This window comes from Protopterus annectens, chromosome 8.part0 (genome assembly GCF_019279795.1).
Source record: "Protopterus annectens isolate FY-2018-M chromosome 8.part0, PAN1.0, whole genome shotgun sequence".
NCBI lineage: Eukaryota > Metazoa > Chordata > Ceratodontiformes > Protopteridae > Protopterus > Protopterus annectens.
Window position 1 is genome coordinate 501330566 of NC_056741.1, and position 25204 is coordinate 501355769.

Below are 25204 nucleotides of genomic sequence, written 5' to 3' on the forward strand. Positions count from 1 at the left end.
TGGGTTTGAACTTTGCAGAAGCTGGTTATTTTTTTGCAGGGCAGAACACTGGCCGTTGGATAGAGACTGATTAAGGCACTTTAAAGCAGTGCATCTTCATTAGACAATAATTTAGTTATCAGGATTGGAACCTGTAGGGCCTTGTGTATACCAAGGGCGTGTGTTTCCCGTATACCTAAACTAGACATTCCTATTAGGTTTTGTGTGTATACCAGGCAACCTTGTATACCACGTATGCTTTATGATACCTACAAATATAAAATCGTTGCTGTAAACCAACTCACACTTGAAGTCTGTGTTTACCAGGAAAACATTCATCCCATGCGGGATGACCCAAAAATTGGGCTAGTTTCTTTGCGGCAACACCATGTCTACAAAGGTAGGCATGGCTGTGTTCATATGTGCATGGACTACAGTGTGTGGAAGACCAAATATACTTGGGTTGGGACAACATACAAGATGAGTCCCGAGGGGAGGAGGAGTGGAGGGTGGGCAAAGTGTGGTAGCTATTGACCAGTAACCAGAGAAGGGATGGTGGCTGTGTGTGTGCATCGGGGGGGGGGTGGAACTGTGGGTAAAGAAAATATGGGACGAGGAGAGGCTGTGTTGGATGGGCCTGTACTGGTCAGTCCACCTAGTGGGTGGGGGAGAGAGGAATGAAATATATGAAAATAACAGATAAATGACAATATAGTTAAACTCCTATTTGTATAAATAAAACAAAATACAGTAAATTTGGTAGTGTACTGCAGGGTGGACGGGTTTGGCTGTGGGAGGGTATGCCAATTAGTACAAGACATATATGGTTTGGGGCCTCCCAACCCCATTAACAGTGCATGTTGACATATATGTTTCTGTTAATCTACCATTGCTATCTATGGATATATGCCCATATATACCTATATAGGTATATATATTTGCTTACATATTTATAACTATGTCCATATATACCTATGGATATATATATATATATATATATATATATATATATATATATATATATATATATATATATATATATATATATATATATATATATCTATATACATATGTATATAGATATCTATATATATATATATATATATATGGATCACCTTTATATCCCGAAATCGTTTCGCCGACACACTAATCACCGACACCAAAAGACCGACAACAAAAACCACCGACAACGCAAAACACCGAAAACCATTACAGCAACACACTACACGTAAACAACACAGTACACTACATAACATATGCACTATCCCTAACCCAAACCCTAACCCTAAGGTCCGACACTACCGCACACTTACCCTACCTGCACCCTAACCCTAACTCACTTACCCACCCGTAACCCCAAGATCCGACACTACCGCACACTCAGCCTACCTGCACCCTAACCCTAACTCACTTAACCCACCCCTAAACCCACAGTCCCTCACTATCGAACACACACCCTACCTGCACCCTAACCCTAACTCACTTAAACCACCCCTAAACCCACAGTCCCTCACTATCGCACACTTACCTGTCCGCTCCCTAACACTAAATCCCTCACTCGATCGCACACTTACCGAGTCCGTCGGTTTCTTACCTTGTCGGTCATCTGCATTGTCGGTGTTTTCGTCCCGTCGGATTCCGTGTCGGCGAAACGCATTGACGGGCATCTAAAGGTGACCCATATATATATATATATATATATATATATATATATATATATATATATATATATATATATGTGTGTACTTATATGTAACTTGCTGTGTATATGTAGACATATAGGTGTTGACATATATATGTGTAGATGATGGCATTTGCATGTATATATGTTCATATATATCTATATCTATGTATATATTTCTGACTATATATATATATATATATATATATATATATATATATATATATATATATATATATATATATATATATATATACATAGATATACATATATAGATATGTAGTCATAGCTCTCAACCTTCCATCTCCAAAATGAGGAACACTTGCCCTCATAATGTGGAACAAATGGGCGAAATGTGGAACACATACTAATGGCTTACTAACAACTTCAATTAGGAAGGCCATAGGAAGGTTAAAATATGCTGGTTTTATTTATAAAGAAGATCTTTTAATGAACTAATATGATTCATTTCTATTTACCATGGATTTCACTTAAAAAATTCCTAACACTGAATGTGTGACAGAATATTTCAATGTGGAACATTGAGGAACTTTGAGTAACATGAACTTTTTAAGACTCCAAATGAGGTACGTTCCTCGTAATGAGGTACACTTGAGAGGTATGTACGTAGTATCTGTTTAGATATGAATATATTTATACTCACACATACATTTAGATGCTTCTATACATTCTCTGTACTGTTGCATGACTGGTCTGGATGTTATGCTATTGACAACAACAGCCTTTTGTGAATCTGGCATGGCTTAGTCATAAATCACTTTGTGTGCGGTGTGTATGTTCCTGGATTTGAGCCTTGCAGTGGATGTTTATTTTGTTGCTAGGCAGAACACACGCCATTGGATTTAGACTGATTAAGGCACTTTAAAGCAGTACATCTAGATTAGACAATAATTTAGTTATCAGGAGGGAACCTGTGGTGCCGTGTGTATGCCAGGGTTACGTGTTTCCCATATACCTGAATCAGACGTTCCTATTAGGTTTTTTGTGCATACCAAGCAAACTTGTGTACCACATATGCTTTGCAATACCTACAAATAAAACCATTGGAGTAAACAAAGTAACAACTGAAGTCTGTTGTTATTACCAGGAAACATTTGTCCCATGTGGGATGACCCAAATATTGGGAGACTTTTTTGCGGTAACATCCTGTCTACAAAGGTAGGCATGGCTGTGTTCATTTGTGCATGGACTACAGCGTGTGGAAGACCGAATATACTTTGTTCAGGACAACGTGCAAGATGAGTCCCAAGGAGAGGAGGAGTGCAGGGTGGGCAAAGTGTGGTGGTGTGTTAGTTATGGGCTGGTAACCAGGGAAGGGATGGTGGCTGTGTGTGTGCAGCAGGGGTGGGGAGGGTGGAACTGTGGCTAAAGAATTTATGGGCCGAGGTGAGGCTGGGTTGGATGGACCTGTACTGGTTGGCCCGCCCAGTGGGTGGGGAGAGGGGAATGACATATAGAACAAATAAAACATAAAACAAACATAATTTAAATTCCTATTTAAATAAAACAATTAAATTAAAATAAACCTGGTAGTGTATTGCAGGGCAGATGTGTTTGGCTGTGGGTCGGGGTATGGCAGTTTGTACAGGACGTATATTGTTTGGGGCCTCTCAACCTCATTAACGGTGCATGTGGACATAAATGTTTCTGTTCATCTACCATTGCTATCTACAGATGTATGTCCATATATACCTATATAGGTATATATATTTTCTTACATATGTATAACTATGTCTGTATATACCTACGGGGATATATATCTGTGTACATATATATATAACTTGCTGTGTATATGTGGACATATAGGTGTTGAAATATATATGCATAGATGTCAGCATCTGCATGTATATATATTCATATATATCTATATATATATATGTATATATTTCTGAATATTTATATATATATATATATATATATATATATATATATATATATATAAATATATATATGTATATATATATATATATATATATATATATATACATATATATATATATATATATATATATCAGCATATATAGATTTGTTGTATCTATTTAGATATTAAAATATTTACACTCATACATACATCTAGATGTTGGTATACATTCTCTGTACTGTTGCATGACTGGGCTGGATGTTATGTTTCTGAAAACATCGTTTGCATAGCTTAGTGGTAATTTACTTTGTGTGTGTTTCTGGGTTTGACCCTTGCAGAGCCTGTTTATTTTGTTGATGGGCAGAACACAAGCCATTGGATACAGAGTGATTAAGGCACTTTAAACCAGTTGTAAGCAGGTTTCTCTACATAGTAGAATGTGTACTTAGTGCTGGGGCATTGGCCATCTGCCGTGATTCTTGGTTCCACTGCTCCAAGAGAACCCCTCTGCTGCTTCAGGTCAGCACGGTGATGCCTTAACTGCTCACCAGTCCAGGGGATATCAGTGGCACTGGTGAGCTCACAGGCGAGACTGTCCCAGGCCTCCACTTTCTACTGTGAGCCCTGGTACTGGCTCTGCAGTAGTCTCTAATCATGGTGTTATACCATGTATCTGGAATCCTGAGTGTCCCAGCACTGCGCTATAAATTGAGTGCCTTCCCCAACTCTAGCCTTTCTGCCTACAGTAGGGAGCTGCAACCAGTTATGTGAAGTATTTGTGCCTGTGAGATTTACATACGCCCAATTTCCCACACTTTCCTGTGAATGGACGGTTTTGAAAAGGCTAAGCTATCGGCACTCCTGCTTACCTAATGGTGGCATTGCTTAAAGGGGTATACCACTGGACAGATTGAGTTAGCTAGCCTAGACATTGCTTACACCAAGTAAGCTGAGCTGTGCAATGCTTAGCTTTGCTTAATATTTAATTAGCATTATATATCTGTCACCTCACAGTAAGACGTTGTCCCGTTCGTTTCTCAGCTATAGCGTCTTTTGTCTGGAGACATGCGTGAATGGGCATACCTTCATTGAAGGTTGTGCATCAGGGCTGGAAACTCGGCACATAAAAATCTACTACCAATCATTAGTGGACCGGAGTTCCACTGTGGCGACCCCTAACTGGGAAAAGCCAAAAGGCACAACAACATTTCCTTTTGCCATTGATTTATTTGTTATATGTTATATCTGTGTCTTGTATCTGTGATTCATGTGTACGTACACTGTATGGGGTCCTGGGGACTTTAGCACTTTATTACAATTACACCTCACATCTGGCCTTACTGCAGTATTCCAGTTCACATATTTATGTTATGTAGCAGGTTATACAACATCACACTGTACATCGATTCCTTTCACATGTTCAGTTTGATTTCCCTATGGTGAGGATTTGCTTGTTGAAATCACAATCACATGTGCTGTTATGATGGCTTAGTGATTAACTGCTGTGACTGTTGTGTGTATGGTCTTGGGTTCGAGGCTTGCAGTGGCTGTTTGTTTTGTTGCTTGGCAGAACATGGGTCGTTGGATACTGAGTGGTTAAGGCTCTTTACAGCAGCTGTAAGTGGGTGTGCGCATGCTTGCATGGTGGTAAGGACTGCTACCTTCTGGTTACAGTTTCTTATACTCAGTTAGCTTCCACATTGCTTAATCTGTGTAAGCAGTACTTACCCCCACACTTAAACAAGCTTACTTATGCTTACTACTGCTTATTTGTGCTTAAACGTGCTTACTAGTGCCTTATTCATTATGACACTGATACTTCACATGTGCATTTCCTGCAGTACTCGAGTTCATAAATATGTGTTATTTAGTGGGTTTTGCAACAAGACTATTGGTTTTAATGTGCTTTGCCATGTAAAATAGACTGTGCTGTAGTGGGACTTGAACCAGGAATGCCTGCTCATTAGACAAATGCTCTGCCCATTCCACTACTGCTGTGCTGTTGAATTTGCATATATCTTCCTTGTTATCCTCTTCAGCCTTTTAAGCTTCTTTAGCTGTAGCTGAGTGATGGGCACACTCCCACACCTATGGTTAGTTGTACTTGGATTTTTAAACATAATAAATACTCGGGTTTCTTCATTTCATTTTAATGTACTGTTGCTGTTGTATACATGGGGGACTGGTGGTGGGGATATGCAGAGACCTATGGGTGGTCTCGTTGATTTCATACCACTTTCTGCTATTCTACATTGCAGGGGCATGTTTATTCTGAGACCTCTGCTCTCAAACATGCCCCTTGCACTAGTACACACTCTATGTAAGCCTAGGGGCTCAGGCAATAGGCCTTCATTAATATGCATGGCGCGCTGCCGTCCTGCTCCTAAATGGGCGCTTCCATGCAGGACTAAGCTAGTCCTGCACAGAAGATTAGTGGATCCGGGGGAGAGCGTATTATGCATAAATGATATACTGAACAGTTACAATGTCAGGTATACTGTCTTCATGGAAACCTTGACATGGGTGTTGCTATTGCTCTTATGGATGGTGTACTGTATTTAAAATTGCTCCATTTCATTTTGACATGTGGTTGGTCTCATCCCTGCAAAGTTGTACTGGTTAACACATATTTCTCTAAAGGCTTTTGTGGCACAACCTGCTAAACCTATGAAAACTGCATGAATCCACAGAGGAATGATGAAATGTCCATTTCTATTCACAGGGCCATGAGCTGTAATGTAGCCATGATGAGGTTCAATCCCATGATGGCCTACCTTGAACCACAGTTGCAAAATCATTATTATGGCTAAATGACATGGCATCCAAGTGCAAAAGCATATACTCATGATGTGTGTATGTGACATCATCCATGCCATGCTGTATTCTGTATTAAAGTTGTCATGTGAACAGTGGCTGCTGAGTGTAATATCGCACCTGATGGATTGTATGTTGGTTCTTGCTGTTCATGTGTTACCCTGCTACACTATTGTAACAATTTCCTGCAGAGTATTTCTCCAGGGTAATTTACTAGAGGTTCTTCAGTAGCTTCACATGAAAAGGCACTGTTCTGTGCAATATTCCATAGTAAAATCATGGGTTTGAACACAAGTGGTTGTAGTTTTATAGTACTGCAATTATGTGTTCATGTGCCCTCAAAAGGGGTTTGCAACCACCTTGCCTACCACTACTTCTATGGCATACCTTGCTGATACAAACACCAACCCTCGCACGTACGGCTGCACGGCCAACCAACCTTGTAGAAAACACCAAAAGCCAGCAAGATGGTATCACCGTTTATTCAGGGGCAAAAAAAGGACAAAACATGTCCAAATTCAAGAACTCATACTAGTTTCGGCACCAGCCTTCATCAGTGAGTAAAAATCATTCAAAAATCCATAGTCAACGTCAGTTTAAATATTGGAATGAACCAATAACAGTACAAACATTTGCATAAAACTCCCAACTAAGATTTAAAGCAACATTACACTATGCAGTGAGAGAAAATATATATCCCCATACAATACAAGTGTTCCAAAACTATAGTTCTGATAATGAACTAGAATATCATGAAACAGATAATTGCATATTATTATCATGTATAAGTATAATATAATCTTGAATTGCAAAGGGAAAAATATATAAATAGAATGACATGTAAATGTGACCAAATAATAAGGTGGTTTATAAATGGTCATTGAGACCTGGAGGAAAAAGGGCTCCTAAGTGTGTGATCCAGTATCTTTCCTTATGACCCAGGATACCTTGCCATCCTGTCTGGTTTTGCCTATTCCCTGTAATTTTGTCTATAATTGTAAACATAAACTGGGCACTGGGATGTTTAACTGTATGTAGGTATAGGGCATTAGATGCCTTATGGTTCCGTATGTCGCTACGATGTTCCCCAATTCTAATACGTAATGAACGTGAAGTCTTGCCAACATAGAATGATTTGCATTGGCATGTAGCCAAATAAATAACCCAGCTAGTGGAACAATTGCCAAAAACCTTGATGTCATACACTTTGCTAGTGTTAGAGCTCGTAAATTGTTTGAGCTGATTAACATGAGCACAAGATACGCAATGTCCACACCTGAATGTTCCCAGTAATTCATCCCCCAATATGGTAAGTTGTTTATATTTGGCTGCCCCACTTTCTATGTGTTTGTAATGAGAAAATAGAGTACCTAGTGTTTTTCCACGTCTGAATGAAAATGAGCATTGGTTATCTAATATCCCCCTCAAAAAATCATTTGCTAATAAGATATTCCAATTTTGGTTCACGGCTTGCCTGACAGTCTGATGATTTTTGCCAAGTGTGGTGATTAATCTCACTTTAGAGTTATTGATGTTTTGGCTTTTGTCCCTGTATTCCAACAATGTCTTCCTATCTTGGTTGTCTGAATACGTCCTTGCTAATTCTATATCAGAAATGCAATAACCCCGATCCAAAAATCTAGTGAGTAGATCAATTTTGGCTGTAGAATAGTCCTGTGAACATGAATTAATTCTCCGAATTCTCAGATATTGAGATTTAGGGATATTCCGGATGGTGTGGCGTGGATGCATACTATGTGCATGTAGCAGGGTATTAAACTGGGGATATTTCCGAAAGATTTTTGTGTTAAGTGTGTTGTCAATGTTACGATACACTGTAACATCCAAAAAAGTTATAACATCTCTATGGAATGTAATCGAGAATTCAATACCCCAAATGTTGTTATTCAGATGTTCCAAAAATTCCTGTAAATAGTTCGCATCTGCACGCCACACCATCCAACAATCATCTAAATATCTTCTCCATATGTCTATTTCCACAAGATATAAATTGTGTAAAGGGTTATAGATCAGGCATTCCTCAAGGTAGGCCATGAAAAGATCTGCATAAATGGGGGCAAAAGAAGCCCCCATGGCCGTACCTTGTAGTTGCCAATAGCAATCACCCTGGAAATAGAACACATTTTTGTTTAAAACATGTTCGGTGAGACAAATAAGTAAAGTGTTGAAACCTGGAGAATATAATTCTGACTTAACAAGCCAATATTCAACAGCCTGGAGCCCAGCCCAATGTGGAATACTGGTGTAGAGGGATTTAACATCCAGTGTGCACATTATCCAATGGGGTTCTAGTTGGCAATCTTCAATGATTTGCAAAAATTGCGTAGTGTCCTGAATTCTTGCTCTGACCAAGGACAATAATGGTTTTAAGAATTGGGTTAGAAAAGCAGACAGGGGTTCTGTGAGAGAGCCATGACCAGAAACTATAGGCCTACCTGGTGGATGTGTCAGGGATTTGTGTATTTTGGGTAATAGATACAAAATTTGTCTGGCCGGTTCCTTCACCTGTAAATGTTGAACCGTTTTGTTTGTGAGTATACCCTCCTCTAATGCAGATTGTAAAAAGACATCTATCTCTTTTTTAAATTTCATAGTTGGATCAATATCCATTTTCATATAGCATTGTTTGTCAGATAGTTGTCGTAGACCCTCATTTATATAAAAATCCATGTTTAGGATCACCACTGCACCCCCCTTGTCAGCTTGAACAATTGCTATGTTATGATTGTTTCTAAGTTCTGACAAAGCCACTCTTTCGGTGGAACTGATATTGTCCCTGCCAGTAGCAACTTCAAAAAGAGGAAAATGTAGATCCTTTAACACCGCTTGTTGAAATATTGCTACATTCTTATTCATAGGTGGCTGAAATGTTGATTTATGGAAGGTGAAATCAGTAGATCTTTGAGCATTAGAACTGTCCTGTTCTGAAAAAAACAGTTTAAGGTTGAGTCTACGACAAAAATCAATAACATCTAATGAGGTTTGGTATTCATCACAAAAAAAGCTAGGGACAAAATTTAACCCTTTATTGAGAACTTGTTTTTGTTCTGATGTTAATACATGATCCGATAAATTCAACACATTTTCAAATATTTGTGTGTCTACTTGAGTAGTGCCTGAATCAGTCCTGTCATGGAATCTGTAGATATATTTGTTTCTATGTTTCCTCCCCCCTCTGGATTTCCTACCATGTCTAAAGGGTAATGAGTGTTGGTTTTCTTTTTAAGTGGAGAATTGACAGTGTTGGCATATTCACCGTCGGTATTGGATGACTCCTCCCCTGAGGTACTGGTTTGAAAGTGGTCTCTGTTCTTTAGTATAGATCTGGGCCTCTTTCTGGACCCGCCCCTGCCCATAGTAGGGACATTGTCTTGAAACCTCACAGATCGTTGCACTTGAAACGGATGTCCCCTTTCATAGTCATTGCTATCTCTATTAAATTTTTTTATTTTTCTCTCTCTAATAATTTTGTCATAAGATGTTAATGATACCTTGCTGATACACCAGTCTACTGAATAGCAGGGACATATGTACAGATTCAGTTCTATTCACGTGCATAATTACTTTCATGGCAGCATGTATTTAACATCCCTGACAGTATGTACACCTAGAATGACATTGTGCATTACTGAGCTGGATGTTGCCATTCAATTACAGAAGACATATCAGTATTATTTAAGCATGTTTGAGCTATATTTACAGTTATGGCTTTCCATCTCACCACAAATATGCATATTCCATATTTGCTATTGTGTTTTACTCCATTTGTTTCCATCTCCTGTACATTGGAGTTTGACATATGCCCTCGATTCAACATCATGTGGTGCTCAAAAATTATGTAGGCACAACATACACACACACACACACACACACACACACACACACACACACACACACACACACACACACACACACACACACACACACAGAAAGATTGTACATATAAATCAAATCATCTTTCTGCACCACTATTGTGCATGACAATTGTCTGAGTGCAATGTTGATATTTATCGCTATTCATCAGAAAATGACTATCCACATCCACTGCTAGACTTATGACAGCTTCAATCCACACTGCAATTGCAAAAAAAGTGTACATATTGCCATTATTATACATTGTTTGATGGAGCATCATCTGCATGAAAGGATTATTCATATGGCATTGCAACTGTCAACTGGTGTCACATAGTGCTATGTAGTATATGCCATGTCACACCTTTAATATTTGCAGTTCTTGCCATATGTCATAAGTATAATACATTTTGTATGACTACAGTAACAGGAGTGCTGTGCTGCTTGTCTCGTGTAGTCAAATGAGACAGTGAGTCATGAAATGCGTTAAAGTTATTTATTGTACATAAATACATCAGGAGCTGTAACTTGTACATATACTTCATTCTTCATATGCTAACTGACTAACGTGTTACCTCTAACACACTCACATGTGTATCTCCATTCAAACTTGCATTCACACTGGCTGACTACATAAAATGGCACTGATCCTGCATGTGCTCAGTAACTTATATGCACGTGCTGTCTAGCTACAGTGGGTGACTAGGTTCAATATACACACTGATCTACATCCTTCTTCCTTGATTTTGTTTGACATTGAAAATAGAAGAACAAAGGCATATTTAGGAGCTTGACATTATTTCAACATTTCAACAAACATAATTGACTTCAAGTAAAAGTCGCTTTGTATTTAGGATTTGGTTTGCAAATTCTACCCGATATGGTTACATAGAAATTCTGACTGGGTATAGCAAAGGGGACAGTCTGCAAGGATTCTTTTAAAACTGGAACATCAAGGTTTACATCAAAGTTATTTGAAGACACACACTGTCCCTTTTAGTTTAAACAGTTGACTCACTCTGGTAATTAGATTCGTTGGCACAGGCAATCTGCTGTATCTCTGGTTCAGATACAGGATACAGGTCTATGATTCCTTCGGAAATCCCTTCCTTCTGATTGTATGATGTAACATCTTGGGTCCTCACAAATGTTCTTTACGAATTCCACTTGCTCATATCCTTTAGATGTTTGCATTCTCACAACTTCTCCTTATAGTAATGTTCGAAGGGATTTACTCATCTTGTTGTAGTACAACTTTTGTGACTGATGTTTTCTCAAAAGTTGAGCCCTGACCACTCTGTTTTTTTTTGCATTTGATGCCAACAATTGTTTGCTGATTGGAAGAGTTGTTCATATCTGTCTGGACATCAATCTCTGAGCAAATGAACCAAGCACGTTGTCTCGAGGAATGTTTCTGAGATAGAGTAGGTTAAGGAAAACATCAGCACCATCTCTCCTGGATTTCTTCAAGTGTTTTCAACTCTGAACTGCATGTTCAGCTAACTCATTGTCTTGTGGATCCTCAGGATTACTGGTAATATGAAAAAGTCCCAAGACTCAGCAAATTTCTTGACCTGTTGACTTTGCAGGTCAGACATGACTTTGTGCAGACTACCATAGACAGAAAAATGTCTCTTCAATTTTGTAATGACTGTGCCGGATGTCAAGTTAGGAAGTAGGTCAATTTCAAACCAGTTTGAATAAGAGTCTAACACTAAGTAATGTTGACCATTCCATTTAAAAATATATGTGACAACCGTCAACCATAGTAATTCAATAATTTGGTGTAGATGAAGTGGTTCTTTTTGTTGATGTGGTTTGTTGCTTCTACAAATTGAATGTACTAGAGTTTCCTTCTCTATATATTTGGACATAGAAGGCCAAACTACAATGCTTCTTCCTCTTCTTTTGGTTGAATCAGTACCTGGCTGACAACAATGCGATATGTTGATATATTCCTGTTGTAATGCTTTAGAAATTACCACTTTTGAACCTTTCATGGTTAATTCTATCTTCCATTACAAGATCATCTGTGTAAAGAAATACTGCTGAGCGTATAATGTTAAATTGGTTTGTTGTGTTGGCCATCAATGACTGATAATGCTTTTTAGCTTCTGGAGAACTGGGTCTGAAGTTGTTTGATATCTTAATTCATCAATGCGTGATTATGAAAAGCTTCTGACTTCCATGACTTCAAAGTCTGCTGTTTCATTTTCATACTGCTCTGTCATTTGTCTGGTGTGTGTGTGACAAAACATCAGCAAGATACAAGTGTTTACCCTTTCTGTAAACAATATTGAAATTGTACTTTTGCAATTTTAACATAATGCGTTGCACTCGAGCTGTGGCAGTATGCATTGACGTTTTAAAAATTGTCACTAGTAGTTGGTGATCAGTCTCTGTTTGGATAGGTCCGTTATATATATATATATATATATATATATATATATATATATAAAATCATTGAACATTAAACATGCAAACACTACTGTCGAAATTTCTTTCTCTATTTGTGCATAATGCATCTCTGTTTGGGTTAAAGTTCTTGATGCATAGGCTATTGGTATGCCTTTTTGAAGACAAGCTGCACCAAGGCTGTACTTTGAAGCATCACAAGAAAGAGTAACAGGTTTGTGAACATCACAATATCTCAGTGTGGGTGGACTGGCAATTTTCTTCTTCAGAATATCAAATGTTCTTTTTTGTTGTTCCAACCAGGACCAGATTACATTTTTGCATGTCAGCTCATGTAATGGTCCAGAAAGCTCACTCAAGTCTGGGATGAACTTTCCTAAATAGTTGTCCATACCTAGAAAACATTGTAAAGATGTGATATTCTCTGATACTGGCATTTCCACAACTGCTGTTTGCTTGGACAGATCTGACTGAAATTCAGAACTGGTAAACAAATGTCCCTCATAAGTAACTTCTTTCAGCTTGAAATTACATTTCTGAGGATTCAGTTTAAGATTTACTTTATGTGCATGGTCTAGAACTTTCTTGAGATTTCTATCATATTTGTCATCACCATTGCCTCCAACAATAATACCATCTACTATAATATCACATGGATAACCAGAATAAATTTGTTCTATGGCATGTGAAAAAACTTCAGCAGCAGAACTGATTCCAAATGGCATTCTTAAAAATATGTATCTACCAAATGGTGCACTGAATGTAGTTAACAATGAAGATTTGCAATCCAGCGGAATTTGCCAAAAGGAGCTTTTTGTATCTAAGACAGAAAAACAGTGGAATTTGGCATGACAGTGGCTATCTCTTCTACTGTACTTATAAGATGATAAGGACACTTAAGTGTTCTGTTTAAGTCTCGTGGATCAATACATACTTGAATATCATCTGAGCTTTTCTTATGAGCTACAACCATGGATGATACCCATTCAGTTGGTTCTTCTGCTGGAGTAAAGATACATAAAGTCACCATTTTGTCTAGTTCTGCTTTTACATTACTCTGCATCACTACTGGAATCTTTCATGCTGGTCTAACAACTGGACTTACTTCATGGTTTAACTTCATGGAATATGTGACTGGAAGTTTACCAAGCTTGTCTTTGAAAATATCAGCATATTCAATAAAATACTCTGTGTAAAACTATCATTGTTATTCAAACATATATGGTGAACCTCTCCATTAAATGAAATCAGTCCCATTCTCAGACTGTCTTTGAGGCTTAACAGTGACTGCACATCTTTTGACTGTAAAACTGAAAGTCAAAGCTGCTTCCAGCAGAAAGAACTACTGCGCTATCAATCTGAATCTCTTCATCATCATAAGTTACTAGTTTTGCACACTTTGCTGAATCAAGTTTCTCATCAGCTTTTACTTTATTAAACATTTATGCTGATATAACACTGCACTTGGACCCAGTGTCTACTTTAAGCTCTACAGGTTTCCCATTAATTTGTAAAGTACAAAATATTTCACTCTTTGCTGAAAACTGATAGTCTACTGTATTGTCTGTTTCACTGATCACAGAGACACTGTCAACATAGAAAGTTTGCTTACAGCTCTCAGACTTTGCTAAAGCCTCTACCTGATCTATTTGCTTCTTTGTATACCCTTTTGAACATAAGTCTGCAGCACTTTAGACTTGCAAATTCTTTTGAAATGATTCAACTTTTTACATTTGTGACATTGCTGACCAAAAGCTAAACACTTTCCTCATTTAGGTTCATGGCTGCTCCACAGTTGTGATAGTTAACAATGTGGTTGGGTGTGGCACTGCCCTTAGGTTTATATTTCTTTTTCATCTTAACTTTCTGTTGCATACTATCAACATTCATACTAGCAGATACTGCAAACATGTTTTCTCATTTGTAAACTTATTTGTATGCTTTTCTGTAATCTCATGTATCTGAGAAATCTCAATGGCTTTGCTCAATATTAATTCACTATCTCGAAGAAAAGTCTTTCTTACTGCATCATTATTAACACCACATACAAGACGGTCTTTTATCAATTCATCTTGTAGATCACAAAATCTACATGTTTTGCTTTATTTCTTTAGTTGGTATTATATGCTGCAATAGTTTCACCAGGCCTTTGATTTCTGGTGTAACATTTGTGCCTTTTATTTATTTATTATTTATTTTATTTTACATTTGTTTACCGGGCTAGTCCAACTGGATATAAATCCCTTTTCAGCAGAGGCCCGGGGAGAAAAGCTCCACAATGATCAAAACAGACATTGAGTTTCATACTAAAATACAATTTTGTAGGAGGAAACAAACATGGAAGACCAAAGTATTCATACAATTAAATTGGCTAATTAGAAGAAAAGCAAATAATAGAAAAGATAGGTTAATTATGACAGAGTTCGGTAGGAGGTATAAAAGGTAGGATCTGGATATATAGGAAAAAAAGAATTAGTTAGTGGGCCAGCCAAGATGGAAGGCAGTGATCAAAAGATTTAGTCTGGTTTAGTGCATGGACATAACCAATGAGAGCTAAAGAATAGTTTAAGGTTAGTTTTGAATTGGTTCAGAGAGGTAGCTAGTCTTAGGTTATTTGGTAGGGAATTCCATAGTTTTCCTATGGAATTGGCAAAGAGAGCATCGCCCCCTGAGTTATTAGATTTTGTTGTTTGTACCATGAGACTATTAGAGGAATGAAGACTAGTTAGATTGGAATAGGGGTTTAAAAGTTTGGACAATGAGGGTTTTTTTTCTGGTTCTTTGATCATTTTAAATGCTTCATTAAGTTGGTTAAACTTAAGAAGATTGGGGAGTTCTAACCAGCCTAGTTTTCTTAGGTTAAGGCAATGGTGAGTACGGTACGGTTCACCAGTTACGAATTTGGCAATGTGGTTGTAAGCTACAGAGAGTTTGTTGAGCTCAGTTTTTTTGAGGAAGGAAAGTACTGGAGAGGCATAAAGTAGGGTGGAGAGAAGGTGAGTACGTGCGATAGTTAGTTTAGTATGGGGCATAAGAAAGTTCTTAATTCTATACAAGGAACCAAGTTTCTTGTTAACTGTCTTTATAGTTTGGCTGATGTGAATATCAAATTTGAGCTTATGGTCAATTGTGACACCTAGTAATTTGGTGTTGGTGACAGGCTCAATGATGGTCCCATTAGTGGACTGAACATGGAAGGTCATATTATTAGGGAGTGGAGTGTATAGCCCTAAAGAAGAGGCTAAGGTGGGGAGAATTAGTAGTAGGTTAGTTTTTTTCGGGTTTAGGATAAGTTTCCGTTTAGTAAACCATTTTTCCACTTCAGTAAAGCAGTGTTGGGTGGTTTTCTGGAGGTTACTGAGAGAGAGGTCAGAGCAAATCAACGTAGAGTCATCTGCATATTGAATGCAGGTGGCTTTAGGGATGACTGTGTGGAGGTCGTTTATGAATACAGAGAAAAGAAGGGGGCCAAGTATGGAACCTTGGGGAACTCCTATTGTATTAGGTAGTAAGTGGGATAGCTTACTTTGCCACTGGACAGCCTGTTGTCTACCAGAGAGGTAAGCATTAAACCAGTTTAGGGCTGGTTTATCAAGGTGAAGGTTATCAAGGGTTTGTAGTAAGAGTTGATGATTGACCATGTCAAAGGCTTTTGACAGATCAAGAAATAGAGCAGAAGTAATTTGTTTGTTGTTACGGTTGCTGTTGATTGTGTCAACAAAGGATAGGAGAGCAGTGGTAGTACTATGATGAGGGCGAAAACCATGTTGAGTTTTGGACAAAAGATTATTTAGTGTGAGATAATGTAGGAGTTGTTTGTGAGCACATATTTCCATTAATTTTGCAATAGGTGACAGTATTGCTATCGGTCGATAGTTAGATGTTTCTGTGGAGGAACCCCCCTTGTGAAGAGGGATGACGTAGGATATTTTCCAAAGAGAGGGGATTGTGCCTTCCGTAATAGTCCTGTTAATTAAGATAGAAATGGGGTAGGCTTTAACATCTGATGCTATTTGTAGGTATTCAGCTGGGAGACGATCAGCCGATAGAGTGGATGGTTTGAGTTTTTTCAATAGGGTTCTGATATAGGAGGTGGGTATTGGTTGGAGGTTAAAGGAAGGTAGGTCTTTGGCAGTAGTAGTAGTAATAGAGGGGGAAGAAGAAGGTAGCTGACTGGCTAGTGACTGGATGGTCTCAGTGAAAAAAGTGTTGAAAGTGTTGGCTATTTCTACAGGATCTTTACCAATAAGTTTCTCTGGGGTTGGGGTAGAGGATTTCCCAGAATAAAGGAGTTTATTGAAACCTGCCCAAAACTTCTTTGGGTTATTCTGGTGTCTATCCTGGAGGTGACAAAAGTAGTTCTTTTTATCCCGGGTTATGTCTGATTTAGTTGAATTTCTGAGCTCCTGAAATTTAATGCGGTCTAGGGGTGCTTTTGTGGTTCTCCACTTGTCCCAAGCTTGGTTTCTAAGCTTAATTTTTAATTTAGTTTCCTTGGTAAGCCAAGGTGCAATCCGGACCTTTGATCTGATAAGTCGGTTAGGAGCATGAGACTCAAGTATGTTTAGAAATGTGTCATTGAAGAATGACACACTCTCCTCGAGGGGAAGTGTTTTTAACATGGACCAGTTGCAGGATTTAAGTTCAGCCAAGAATAGTCTTGGAAGAAATTTTTTCTTATTTCTAACATGTCTATATATGGGAGGATTAGTACAGGTCATTTTATGTTTCATGATGAAAGTGACAAGGTGGTCACTGAGGTCATTTGGGAGGGTCCCACTGGTATAGTTTGGTGTATCTTTATTGGTAAGAATCCAGTCTATGGTGCTATCTTTTTGATTAGAGTTTCCAAGTCTTGTTGGAGAAGTGATGGTTTGGGAGAAGCCATGTAAGTTAATGGGCAGAGGTTTCTTCTGGTCAGAGAACTTGGACCAGTCTATGTTAAAGTCACCCAGTATAATTGTTTCTTGAGGGTAGTTCATAGTTAGCCAAGATAAGGTTATTTCCAGGGTATCTTGGTTATTACCTGGTGGGATGTAAACTACAATGAGGTTGATGCTTTTATGGCTGTTTATGCATATTTTCAGGGAAATTAGTTCACTATTGGAGATCTTAGGGGGTTGTAAAGAATTCAGTATGATATTCAATGGGCTTCTAAACATAACAGCTATTCCCCCTCCCTTTTTTTTATTCGGTCTACCCTAAGCATATTATACCCAGGTGGGAGAATCTCTTCATCCTTAGTGGAAGGTTTGAGCCAGGTTTCAGTTAGACACATGATGTCTGGGAGATGAGTGGCTAGTAAAGCATGTAGATTATGAACTTTGTTATTAATACTTCTAACATTTAGATGGAAGATGAGAAGAGAGCTAGAGGTTCTTAGAGATGGGTTAGGGGTAATATAGTCTGGGTTTGTGGTTGGGCCTGGGTTAGGGTGAATATCACCATCCTTGGCAATGCATTTTTTCAGATGATCAATCAGTTTTAGTAGTTTGCATATTATCTTTAGGCTATATTTTGTAGTTGTAACTTTTGGGTGACGTAGCGTTAGATATACACCCTTAAAACAGAATGTTGTAGTGGTGAAGTTAGAAGGAGAAATCAGATTAGTGGGAGGGTTTGAGTAATAGGAGGTGAGACCATTGGGGACGTGAATGCCCTGAAGAGTTAGGGTTTCATATCTGGTTGAGAAATAGAGGATAAGTAAAAGTAGAGGTATAGTTGGGATAACAGAGTTTTTTAGTTTGCCCATTGTTCTGAAAGATGAAATAGCTAAAGGAATGGGAGGGATTAGGTAGACCTGCTGAGATATTGGTGGATAGATGGGATGGTGGGAGGAGAGGTCTAAATTAGAGGGAGCCTATGATTGGTTCAGGATTGAGTGGGATGGGTTTCTAACTGGAATAAATGTAGAGATAGTAGGGGTGGGTGGGATTAGGGGGCAGGGTGGGGAGCGGAGCGAGCCCGAGCGAAGCAAGGGCGAAGCGGAGCGGGGATACACCAGTCAGGAGTTTGCAGGGTCTTAAGACCTGCTGCGTGTAAGTATAGAGGCTACTTTTTTAAGCTTAAAGTGTTTCCTTCTTCTGAGACCTAGTGGTTGGTGAGTAGTTGGCAAGTTACCAAAAGGCTTTGCTCTACTGTAATTTTAAACTTAAGGCTGATTTTAGCACTGCTAGAGGGCTTGTAATATTCAAGTTGTTAGGGATAAGTAGAGAAGGGCTGCCAGGTTAAGAAACACGATACTGTTTTGTTGCCTGCCTGCTATACACTTTCAATTACAAATAAATGTAACAAGGGTATTTTATTACCCTAGTTCCTTGGGGATATTAATAGTGTAGTTATTTGTAGGACCAGCTTATGCGTTCGCACCATGGTAGTAGATCTTTGATCTCATCGCCTGCTGAGTGGGAGCCACGCGGTAATTATTTGGTGGGGGCTACCTAAGGTGAGGATAAAAAGAACAGAGGGTGAGTTCTTGAGGAAGAAAAGTATAATACCCAAGAGTTTTAAAGCCTATAAGCATAGCACATAAGTTCAGGCAGTTAGAAAATAAGCAAGCTTGTCGCTAGATTAGTAGGATGATAAGGTGAGAGGTGAAGTGCAATGTAACATACATAAACTCATCGTAATCTTTAACAAAAACAGTGTGTGAACAGTTCATACATAAAGGAATGGTTGCCAACAGATACAAAATGATACGGCTCTTCAATTCTGTGTAAAGTTCATGGCTCAATACCAAGCGATAGCCCTAGTTTTAAATCATAAACTGATAACACTTAAAATTGTGTCGCACAACAAGATGTAGGAATATTTGAGACGTTCAACTAACTTGGTACACAAAGCACAAGGTCAAACAGTTGCATAAGTTAGTTAATTGGCACATAGATAACCATAACAAGCAATCCGCTCTGTAAGTTACGTACAAAATACTGTGGAAAAACCCTTAGTACGCTTTATTCTATAATAAACATCATTTACTTGGAAGGCACGATGATTTCGCTAACACACAGTCTAAGTTAGCATATTATAACAAGGCTCTGTCGTTATGGCTAGTCGCTAAGAATGCATCCATTTACATAAGCTGTAGTCAAATTGGGCACATAAATTTAAGTACCTTAAGCGAAATTCACTATGATACATTAACAGACATACGCATTGACTGAAGATATTAGGCTACAGTAAAACGCTAACATTTTCCTGATATTGGTAAATACTCAATCACAATTATTTGCAGTTCCATTTGCCTTTCCATTGTAATATGCATTTGAGGGTTACACATTTCTCTAAATTTATGTTTTAAGCCCTCAGGGTCTTCCCATGTTTCAGCCTGTACCACAATATGCCAGTTCTCCCCTTCCCCTGCATACACAGTAGGTGCATACACAAATGAACGTTCTCCCTCAATGACCTCTGAGGCAGTTAAATTGAGAAGTATAAATGCTCTTGTACATAGGTCTTTATCAGAAAATGCAGTCTGTATTATCATCAAACTCCAGCAGTTTAGGTCTGTGAAATCCCTCTGCCATATCAGCAAATTTCTTTTAAATATAAGTATAGACCTGGTACTTGTAATTTGCTCAAATTGTATTATTATTTTATCACTGCAAATACCTTGAACACTCCTGACACTTTGAAAAATCTTAGTTACTGCAAAAATGTTGTACCTTTATGAAAAAATGTGGACATTTTAGAGTTTTTGAATATTTAAAACACTTTGGAGATTATTTCAAATACTTTAATCATTATGTCACTATCTCAGATATTTGAAATAATCTGGAAGTTATTTTGAACACTTTGAATACTATGTCACATGTTTGGTAACTGAAAATCATTTGAAACAAATTTAAATAACTTTGAATAACCACTGACCTGTTTGCGAGTTCACTCCTGGATATTACTCCACTTCTAACTGTAAGCTCCATGGTTTGTGAGCTGCTTTAACTTCAGATCCTATTCTGACACCATATCACATGTCTCGTGTATTCAAATGAGACACTGAGTCACAGAATGCATTCAGCTCATCAGGAGCTGTACCTTATACATATGCTTTGTACTTCATATTCTAACTGACTGACTTGTTACTTCTAACACACTCACATGTGCATCTCCATTCAAGCTTATATTCACACTGGCTGACTATACAAAATGGCACTGATCTTGCACATGCTCAGTAACGAATATGCACATGCTATCTAGCTACAGTGACTGACTAGGTTCAAAATACACATTGATCTACACGCTGCAGCAGTTTCCGTATCAAATGCCCTGATATGCAACAGTTAATTGAGGGAATGCTATGCACAATTCCTTCCAGGAATATTTTCTTATTTCATGCAAACCATCTGCACATGCCTTGCATTCTTGCATCTGAATGCCTTGCATTCTCCACGTTTATGTGTTGTGCACCCCATATACCAGGAGTGCTGCAGTGGTACCCCTTCTTAATGACCTGTCATGTAGCAATCGCTTGTAAGAGCTTTGGATTAATTTCCCTTCACTAATATATCTTATTTCATGAATCCATCTGCAGATGTCTTACAATGATCAGGCATGTGTTTTATGTCCCCTCGTACTCCAACCCCAACAGTGGATCATTTAGCTTGTCGATAGTAGATGTAATGGCATGTGGACTGCTCTGCTGGACTGATCCCATTAAAATATGTACTTGATTCTATTTTAATGAATGCATGATATAGTACAGGTGCACAGCTGACACTACCATACTGTCAGCACTGCAAAAGGGTGGTGTGGAGTGTGTTATAACATTTGCACACTTCTACACATCTGTGTTACATGCATTCCTATTCAATATTCCTGCATGTACGGCTGTGCAGCAACATTTCTATCCTACAGTTACCTGTACATACACATAGACACTATGTGGGCTGATCATGCACCAACACTGCATTCCTATGTTGAAGGCATGTTGATATGGTTGTGAAGTGCCTTACCACGACCTAGCCTCTGCTGTGTGCTTTGACCATGATGAGGTGCTCCTCCTCATGTATAATGACCTGACTGCATGTATAGTAAGGTGGCAGTGCTGCTCGATGTACTGTGAATGGAAACAATGTTAGTGCATCAATTTATAAATCCTCAGGACAGTTCTTAATATTGCATAACATGATATTAAAAAAAATCTCCTCAGTTTGATTCAGTACTGATATAAATCATCCGCACATACTCCTCATAATGTATTTTCAGTTTAAACTAACTTTGTCTTAAACATAAACATCTTGGAAATGTTCAGTTCAGTACACAGTGTGCAGTGATTCAGTACTGTATATTAGAATCAGTTGTGTTATTAAGTGAATTTAATTAAAACAGGCAAAACAAAAATCATTGTTCTGATTAATTATGTTATCCAAATCACAAGTTTAAAACTGATGCTTTTACTTAAGATTAACAACCTATAGCCTTGTTATATGTATCTTATTGTTTTTTTCCTGAAAGGTATACAGATATAGGCAGCACAGTGGCATAGTATTTTGAATTATTGCCTCACAGGGCTAGTTTCATAGTTAAGGTGTCTGTTATATGTGTTTTGCATGTCTAAATTATGTCTCCGGGTGCTATGTCTCCAGTTTTTCCAGTTTTCTACCATATTCCAAAGATATGGCTATGGCAGCACTTGGCACTTGGCAGTGATCCAAATTGCCCTTTTTTGAGTGACTGTGTGTGTGTGTGTGTGTGTGTGTGTGTGTGTGTGTGTGTGTGCACGCGCGCGAGTGTGTGTGTGTGTGTGTGTGTGTGTGTGTGTGTGTGTGTGTGTGTGTGTGTGTGTGTGTGTGTGTGTGTGTATGTGTGTGCTTGGTGCATGTGCATGTGGACATACACGATCCTTGGAATAGACTTATGACTCATACAGAATTAGTTCTGCCTTATGCTTCCTGCTTGCCAGATTTGGATAAAATAAGAATCAAAAAATGAATGCTTCTGTTATACATGAATATTAACATTTTCTTCTGTTTTTCAGGTAATATGTTTGTTATCAGTCTATCTGCAGCAGATATCCTTAGTGCAGTTTATCCATACCCATTGCTTATCAAATCCATTTTACAAAACCAGTGGCAATTTGGAGAAATGCAATGCCACATTGCAGCTCTGCTTCTAGGTCTGAGTTTCAATGCTTCTATCTATAACATTATGGTGATAGCAATCAATCGCTGGTGCTGCATTTGTCATTCAGTGAGATACAAGAAGATATTCACCATGAAGAACACCTACTGCTATATATTCCTGACATGGACAATTAGCTTTATTTTAATTTTTTCATCTATGTTAGGGGGATCTTTACAATATAATCCAAATCTATACATGTGCACATTCTTGTCTTCTGCAAATGAAACTTTAACTATTAGTGGAGCAGTCTGTGTTTTCATCTTGCCAGTTACTATTGTTATCATTTGCTATGCTAGTATCTGGATTATGGTCATACGGGTCAAGTACAGAATCAAAAAAGACAGCAAGCAAACTCTCAGATCCTCAGACATGAGGAACTTTTTAACAATGTTTGCAGGATTTGTGCTTTTTGGCATTTGCTGGGCTCCATTCAGTATTCCTGCTTTGATTATAGGTTTTAGCCCTCCAGGAAAGGCACCAGTTTTTCCAGACTGGTTATTTGTTATTGGCTTCTTTATTGCATGCTTCAATAGCTGTCTTAATGGTATTGTTTATGGGGTTTTTAATAAGAATTTTCGACAGGAGTACAAGCGTATACTGTTATCAGTGGTAACATTTATAATAAGAGGCATAAAGTGAAGGGAAAACATACAGGAAGCTACATGAACTAGTCTGAACTTTTTTACATTACAAATGATAAAATGTTTTCTAAGTATGGAATGTCATGGAAATGTATTGTAGGAAAGCAAGAATAGAGAGCATACTATAAATGTTTATAATTATGTGTGGTATTGCTAAAATTAAAATTGAAATTAAATTAAGTATGGATTACATATCCTATTATTACATAAATATAGGTCCTGACAAGTTTATTCAAATTATTCCATCAGTAATTCAGACATTACACATTTTAATATATAGTTTAAACATGTATATCATGCCGATCCAGTTAAAATAAAAGTAGCATTTCATTTATTTGGTAAATTATGGTTGTTTCTGTGCTTTGTGATGCATAACTGTATCATTTTTCTGCAATACCCCCAATCAATTATGTTGATAACTTTTTATTTACTTTTCTGTAATCATAACTAGTCAGAACACTGGTACAGTAGGTAGCAATGTTACTTTACAGCAAGAGGGTCTTTGTGTTTGTTCTTGGCTTGGGTCCCTTTGGTGCTGAATCTGCATGTCCTCCCTATACTTGCATAAATTTTCTTGGTGTACACCATTTTCCTTCCACTTTCCAAAGACATGAAGAAGGTTGATTAGCAACTCTGAACTGTCCATAGATCAGTATGTAGTGGATGTGTAATATGGAAGAAGGATATGGCAATCTATTTGTATTTTTTAAACACCTTTATTACATTAGTACTTAAGAGATAGGCACACATATGTTAACAGAAAAGATAATAAAGCATATTAACATTTTCCATTTATATATATTATACACTACACATTTCTTTTCTTTATAACATGTCTCATTTAGTCCAACATTAAACAAACTTCTGAATTCCTGGCTTTCCTTAAATCTCACTCATTCTCCTCCTGAACATTATTTTGCCTGCATTATTCCAATAAATTCCATTTATTTCTACATAACTTGCTCCTTCCCTTTTCAAAAGATGTCATTCCCAGTTTATTTCTTTTACAATATTCAACATTTCAAATACAGTTGGTTTAGCTTCTGATTTCCATTTTCTAGTAATTGCTTTTTTGGCAGCCAATACAATTAATTTAAATAAAGCCTCACAATGTCTAGTCAATTCAGATCCTGTGTCTTGGCTTTCCTTAGTTATAGTATTTCCTCCCCCAGTATTTTTGATAAAGTATTTTATAATGATTTTTTTTTAATCTGATAGTTCATTATACCCCTAAAAGCATGTTATCACTTATCTCTTTCTTCCCCATTATACTTTCAACATTTGCTATCTATCTGAGGAAGAATTCTTTGAACTCTACTTGAGGTATAAAAATATCTGTGCAATCACTTCCTAGTAAACATCCTAAATGTTCTAGACATTGTTGCATACTTGGGGACTATACATATGTACTCACATTGTTCTCTTGTCAATTGCTTTTCCAGTCTCTCTTTCCAATGTTGTCTAACCTCCTCTGATTGATTCTACTGGTTATCATGCAATATTTTATATGTTGTAGTACTTATCCCTTTTTGACTACAGCTCCCATTCAAGATTTGACTAGACATTCTACCAGAGCACATCTTTCCCTTAGGAGTCTCCTCTTCATTTCTCTTTTCCTATATATTCAGTAAATTCTAGGCTCATATTGTCTATTTTCAGTAACTCTTCTTACAGTCATCCCTATTGGCAAAACCTCCTTTCTCCATTCCTGTGTTGGCTTAGTTCTTAGATTGCATTATGAAAATAATATGCAGTATGGTTGTAGCTATTCTACTCAAGGATTTGCACTTAAAAGCT

At 37.8% G+C, this 25204-nt stretch overlaps 1 protein-coding gene across 1 annotated transcript in view; it reads left to right on the forward strand.

Moving 5' to 3' along the window:
• The first annotated feature begins 234 nt into the window (after positions 1-234).
• Positions 235-25204, forward strand: part of LOC122808276 (melatonin receptor type 1A-like) — a 319928-nt gene continuing 294958 nt past the window's right edge. Inside the window, exon 1 of the mRNA XM_044079240.1 lies at positions 235-379. Coding sequence (XP_043935175.1) covers positions 235-379 — 145 coding nt within the window. The remainder of the gene's footprint in view (positions 380-25204) is intronic.